General features: G+C 29.9%; 1 protein-coding gene across 2 annotated transcripts; it reads right to left on the bottom strand.

Moving 5' to 3' along the window:
* Positions 1-1213: 1213 nt before the first annotated feature.
* LOC126853006 (transformer-2 protein homolog beta) lies at positions 1214-6879 on the bottom strand. Of its 2 annotated transcripts, none has more exons than XM_050598377.1 (5): positions 6716-6879; positions 4230-4727; positions 3619-3833; positions 3414-3511; positions 1214-2018 (listed from the first exon to the last, which is right to left on the bottom strand). In XM_050598377.1, exons 1-5 carry the CDS (start codon positions 6728-6730, stop codon positions 1993-1995), a joined length of 852 nt encoding a protein of 283 aa, XP_050454334.1. In that variant the 5' UTR covers positions 6731-6879; the 3' UTR covers positions 1214-1992. The 2 variants fall into 2 exon arrangements, with proteins under 2 accessions (XP_050454334.1, XP_050454335.1); XM_050598378.1 differs by lacking the exon at positions 1214-2018 and adding an exon at positions 2068-2611.
* Between the last annotated feature and the right edge of the window lie 293 nt (positions 6880-7172).

Raw genomic sequence — 7172 nt, 5'->3', positions numbered from 1 at the left:
AGATATAACTTCTGAACTAATGCAGCCAGCTATAAAGAATAGACCCTCATTATTTATTGCTTGATTTACGTTTATGATTCTATCAGTAACGATTATTTATTATTTAGTTTTGTTCGTGAATTTATACAAAATTGAAAACGATTGTGAATTACTTATTTTTCTTTTAATTTACAAAGTACTATGACAAACTAATGTTTTTGACTTTACGTGAACATTAGACGTAAATAAAAAAAAAGAATGAAAATTCATAGGTCTTAAAATTTTATGGAATGATTTGTAGTAGATTGGGATTTATAAACTCGCGGAGTAATTTTTCTTATTGGAAGCTGGTTTTATTGGCATTATATTTGAAATTAGGACGATAGATGAATTTCTCTAATATATAGGTATTACATATCTACAAGATTAAAATCTATAAATTTGTAAAGGTAATATTAATGTAGAATTATTGAAATAAATTAACTTAGAATTAGAGTTCTTTTTAGCGTAAATGAGAAAAGTTGTTCATATTATGAAGAACATAATCATGTAAAAAGTAAAGGAATTAGTCGGTCACGGTAGAAAAACATTTATTTATGAAATGTTATGATAAAATCTCACTATTGGATAGATAAAATTTATAACAGAACGATGTTTTCTTGGAGAGGTTTTAGGATGGTGGAGGGAGAAGATGATAAAGGAAATATACAATTTATATATATATATATATATATATATATATATATATATATATATATATATGTGTGTATATATATATACACACACACACACACACACGCGCGTGTGTGTATATATACATATATAGATATATATACATATATACATATATATATATATATATATATATATATATATATATATATATACACATATATTTAAAGAGTGTCCCAGAATAATGGGGACAAAACTCGTATGCAGATAGAGTGGACCAAACTGAGTCGAAAAGTTCTTTATCATTTTTTTATATAACGTTTAATAAAAGAATTATTATTGAGTAAAGTCTAGTCAATCATTGCCGATCTTTAGCCGGGCATACGTCGATGAGCTGCGTGTAATAGCTGAACGCTCACGCACACTACCAGACGCGCGGCTCACCAATGTGCGCCCGGCTAAAGATCAGCGATGATTAGTCAGACTTTACTCAATAATAATTCTTTCATTATAGCGTTATACAAAAAAATGATAAAGGACTTTTCGACTCGGTTTGTACATATCAGTACATATATATATATATATATATATATATATATATATATATATATATATATATATATAATGTGTATATATACACACACGCGTGTGTGTGTGTGTGAATGCGTGCGCGCGCGCGTGTATATAAATATATATATATTTCGCTCTATCTGCACACGAGTTTTATCCCTATTAATCTGAGATATCCTGTGTATATGTATGTATGTATGTATGTATGTATGTATGTATGTATGTATGTATGTGTGTGTGTATGTATGTATGTATGTATGTATGTATGTATGTATGTATGTGTATGTATATGTATATGTATATGTATATGTATATGTATATATATATATATATATATATATAAGCATTTCTCTAAAGCGAATATGGCGCATGGCAACCAAACCAACTGATAAAGAATATGATCGGTATAAAGGTCTGGGAGCACCTTACGCTCGTCCCTATTATGAAAGATTTCGATGCTTCTTGAATATTTTCGGAAACACGTCGGCCCCTGTTTCACCCCCAACCAAACGATTCGTCTGTCCCGGTCGGGGGTCTGACGATCAACTCGACTGTCTTCGGACTTGCATTACTGAACGCTTGAAGTTCTCTTCTAGGCTTGAGACTTCTCAGCCGGAAATGAATTGCAGATCATATTCTTTTTCACAAGTAACCGAGAAAACCTTCGTATTCTTGATAATGTGAGCAAGATAAACGTGTCTTCGGATATCTTGTCTTCAACTTTTCAAAACTCATTTTTTCAGAGTGAGAGAAACTTCAAACTTCCCTCTATCATCCAATACCTCTTGATTCAAAACCTTATAAACAAACAAACAGGTTAGAGAACTTATTTTTACTCGAGGTTCATTATTATTTCTTTTTTGTGACTTTTTGTTTCTTTTTCTTGCTTTTTTTCTTTTTTTTTTTTTGAGAGAATATCTCTGTACTTTTATCAGATTCAGCCCAATGGCCGGAATACAACCGATACAACTATAAGCTAGCAATCAAGAAAACACCGAGCGCTCAATTATATTCCAGCTTTCACATTATAGCCATTTATTTTTACATAATTTAAACCTTATCTTCATAATACTAGTAGGAAGAAATATAAACTTATGAAAATAAGGTTTTGTATCTATTCCAACCTTACTAGTTTCATGCAAACAATATGATACTTTTTCATTGAAACATTATTGTTATATAATATTGCAACTTAAATGCTGCATAATTTAATTGCATATGATGCAGAATTTTGGTAAGGTAAGAATAGTAATATCGTGACATATTTTTTAAATATAATTTCTAATTTTTTGACCCGTTGTTAGAAGAGAGAAATATTTGGGTCAAAGTCACAACGGTTCTCCCAAAACACCTGGCCTCTCGCATCACACTCGTGTCACTTAATATCGACCTGAAATTCATTAAGGAACAAAAAAACCATGATTTTTGTTACGCAAATTATGGATTGCTGCTTAATTACTACCGTACGATTTATAGAATGCATTTCTCTGACGCATCCGTCTGCCATTTCTTGCTAACTTAAGTACTTACTTTGCAATCCAATTAATCGTTTATTGTTTCAATTAGAAATATAAGCAGTCTACAAAAATATGGATCTAAAAAAATATTTTACCATAAGTATCCGACAATTCTTAATTTAAAGCGCTCATTAATGCAATATATCAAAAAGCATTATTTATCGATATTTTATCTTTTAGAATTACAATATATACATATAAATATGTACATATTTGTCTGTCAATTTCAATTATTTTTTTTTATGTTTTGTCCTCAAAAATATTTATAAGTTTATATTCTATAAACCAAACTTTTACATTTTCAAAATTATTTTCAAAAAAGTAATCAGATATATTAATATTCGTATATATGTATAATACAGCAAACGGTCTGGTCATAAATATAAATATAAAAAATTATCTTCCTTAAGAAATATCAATGTTATAAATATGATTATGAAATTTTTTCTGTAAAGTTTTCACATGATTTTGTCCACATGAAAAAAGCTGTATATATAATAAAATATAGACTAAAAAAATTAAATAAGAACAAATGTATATTGTGCAAGTCATGTAAGTAAATATTTAAGTTTGTAATAGAAAAGCAGCAATCGTGTATATTTCAATGCAATGATAAAACATATGAATGTAAACTGCTTATATTACAACACAAATTAAAATAGAAATTACACTTACGTGGTGAATAAGAACGAGATCTGGAACGATCGTAACGAGAACGCCGACGGCTATAGTATGGACTGGGGGAGCGACGATAACTTCCTCTATAGCTGATCCTAGATTGCACCGCAAGCGGAGAAAATGAAAAGAACATTATGTGTAACAAAATATAATCATCTTTAAAAGTGCTAAGTTTGAACTATTGTTTAGGGTTTACACTTACTCTCTACGTCTGGGTCCATCCCATCCTCTATCGTGCAGATGCGTAGGTTTTCCCATGTATATGCCAGGTGTGGGTGTGTGAGCACGTTGTGTGATAGAGAAATCTACCCTTATTCTTCTTCCATCAATATCCATGCCAGTACATTGTTCTTTAGCAACTTTGGCATCCTCTGATGAGTCAAAATATACAAAGCAAAATCCTCGAGATCTTCCAGTCTAAATAATAAAAATAATTTATATGCAGCATATTTATTCATTCTTTGAAAATCTCAAAATATATTATTGTTTCTATTAATTCTGCAATATGTCAGTAAGTTGTACTAATTTTTGATTTCTAATTATGTATAATGTAACCAGAAGTTATTAACATATCATATGTCTTTTAAATATATAAACATTCTAAATTTTTGATATTGTTTTTAATTCCCCAATATATATATCTTTAGAATAACAGTCATTAGTAAGCTATTTATATGTATTCATGTATATATCTATATATACATATATATCTCTGATATATATATATATATATATATATATGTGTGTGTGTGTGTGTGTGTGTGTGTACGCGCATGTGGTGTGTATGTAACATAAATGGATAACTGTACATACCTTTGCATCAATAACAACCTGTACTCGTTCCACAGGACCATACTTGGAGAATATGTGATGAATTTGTTGCTCAGTTGTAAAAATCGACAGTCCAAACACACCTAAACATCGGGAGGGACATGGATTGTCGCGATTGCCGACATGTCGCCGCCTAGACGACATCGGACTGCGAGAATGAGATCGATACACGTGCCGATCGCGGGAGTACCGGGATCGCGAGTATGATCGGGATCTGCTACGGGAGTAACGGCCGGTACGATATGGCGAGCGACTCCGACTCCGACTGCTACCGCGATGGCCGGCGCTTGTGTACTTGCTGCCGCGATAAGACTTTCGGCCCCGTGACACGGAACGGCTTCGAGATCTCGAGTACTTGACCTCCCTATGCGTCTCCTTCCGCTCGCGTGATTTACGCGATCTTGAATGCGATCGTGAGTCCCTTAGACCGCCGTCTGCGGTTCGTGGTCTTCGTGGGCTTGCGCTGCGACTACCGCTTCTCTGTAAATTACAAACAATTACGTTATTACTGTTCCTTTTATCATTATGTTTTATTCTATGTAGAAATGTAAAGATCCGAAACTAAATTTTTATTATATTTTTCTTATATAGACAACATTATATATATATATATATATATATATATATATATATATATATATATATGTTGAGTGCAAAACAGCAATTATGTAACTTTATTCTTATAGCAAAAACATGAAAAATTTTACTATTATAGTGTCAATACTCAAATTTTTATTTTGCTATTCGTTTTATTATTATATTTTATCTATTATAAAGAGATCCAAAACTAAATTATTATTATATTTTTATTATATATATATATATATATATATATATATATATATATATATATATATATTATATATACAGAATGTCCTAGACTTACTGTACTACTTGCTAATAGCAAATTCTTGAGATTATTTGGAGATGATTTTTCCTCAGCAAAAATGTCAAGGAAGTTCATTATGTTTGGCAAGTTTCCAATTTTTTCCATCATATATCTTTGTAACTAGACCTTAAATGAAAATTCTCACTCTCTAAAGTAAATTCTATCTGCAATTATCTAAAGAATATAGTTTTATCTCTCTATAAAATTTAGTTTACAAAAAGCCGTTCTTTTAGAATCGCTTATAACATGGAAATTATTAATGCCTTGACAATTTTGCTAAGGAAAAATCATCTTAAAATGACCTCAAGAATCTGTCATTGACAGGCAGTGCAGCAAGTCTGGGACATTTTGTATGTATATATTATATACACAATGTGATTAAAAAAACAAACATGGAGCACACTATCAAATACAGGACAACAATCCAAATCGAAAAGTCCTGAACTATTTTTTGACCTAAGCTTTCTTTTCATTGTTATACAATGTTAAAGTTAACTAATCGGCGCTTGTCTATACAGCTGAAAGCTGTCTCGCTCCGACCCCCATCTTCCCTATTTTTTGCTACAGAAAGGTGATGATTAGTTAACATTGTATATCAACAAAAAGGAAGCTCAGCTCAAAAAAAGATTTAGAACTTTTCGATTTGGATTTTTCTCTTGTACAAAATGATATTTAATGATGCTTAATGTATGTTTTTTCAATTACATTTCATATCTATGTATACATATGTATATATATGTTATTTTATATATAGATATATATGTATATATATATAATTTTACAGAAATATGTAATACTCAAAATTGTTTAACTCAAATTAATGCCATTATAATGAGTATTACTAATATTATTATAATTATCAAGATATAGTCAAACATATTACATCTTTTAAATATAATGAAAAGTATAAGAAAAATGTTAAGTATAAGAACAGAGTTAAATTTTTCAATAATCATATTATTTTAAAATACAAAAGATGACTCTTAGTACACTAAATTGAATTTAAATAGCAGAAATCATTATAAAAATGTTCTTCTATTGTGAGATAATATGAAAACTGTTTTACATATTAATTTTTTATTAAAAAAAATGATGTTGACAAAAGTATACGTATTATGCGTCTAGTTTAAATATAGAAATTTTAGAAATCTAGAAATTATCATATAAAAATTTTCTTTACCATATGTTATTAACAATAATAATTGCACATCTCATATTACATATATAATTCTAAATATCACAGAACAATATAAACTTCTTGACTAATTGCTGGAAACAATTCTATTTCAATATTTATAACCTTACATTCTTTATTAAAATAATGTTTTTTACAATTATTATCATATGGCGTTGGGAATTCAACATATTAAAGTCATATTTACTGCTAAAATACATTTTAAGATTAATAGACAAAAGAAAGTCGCGCATTGAGTATTACGTGTTTGCGTGTTATTGATAATGACTACAAAACCGCGTTGTTCGATCAATATAATGGCTGTCTCGAGAAGTCTACTCGTACCGTATTTCATGCGATACAAATCTCGTTATTGTTATGAGACTCGCAACATCTTGTACTCACCTCGATGTCGCTCATTATTAATTCTTTTTTAGAAATATTAATCGAAGAAAGAAAGAATGTGTGGAAAGCACCAACAAGCAAACACTCCGTGTCGTCGATTCACGATAATATGGCGTATCTCTTCACAGGAAACGTCGGACCCTAGATGTACACAAATGAGCATGCAACATCCGGCAGCGTTGCTATGGATATGAAAATGACGATTCAAGCCTTAAGGCGGTTTTAAATGGGCGTCAAGCGTCGAGCGTTAAACGTTTGCGCAGAATATTGTTGTTCAGAATTCTATTTATTTTCTTATTATATAATAATTTGTGTGTATATTATTATTTAATTTTTTATCAAAAATTTATTATAAAACATCACTATAATATCACTGGCAGTGTAAATTAAAATAAAATTAAAATAAAAATGCAGCAAAAGATCTTAAATAGCTGAAATATTTTAATAATATTATTTA

The sequence above is a fragment of the Cataglyphis hispanica genome, chromosome 11, assembly GCF_021464435.1.
Source record: "Cataglyphis hispanica isolate Lineage 1 chromosome 11, ULB_Chis1_1.0, whole genome shotgun sequence".
NCBI classification, from domain to species: Eukaryota; Metazoa; Arthropoda; class Insecta; order Hymenoptera; family Formicidae; genus Cataglyphis; species Cataglyphis hispanica.
The sequence above is the reverse complement of the archived record's forward strand: the minus strand, read 5'-3'. Positions and strand labels throughout refer to the sequence as shown.

What these genes read in the sequence shown, in the direction of transcription:
- LOC126853006 (XM_050598377.1), bottom strand. An exon ending in GATGGACCCAGACGTAGAGA is followed by an intron (nt 3,512 to 3,618) that starts GTAAGTGTAAAC and finishes GGTGCAATCTAG; the next exon opens with GATCAGCTATAGAGGAAGTT. An exon ending in ATCTCGTTCTTATTCACCAC is followed by an intron (nt 2,019 to 3,413) that starts GTAAGTGTAATT and finishes TTTGTTTATAAG; the next exon opens with GTTTTGAATCAAGAGGTATT.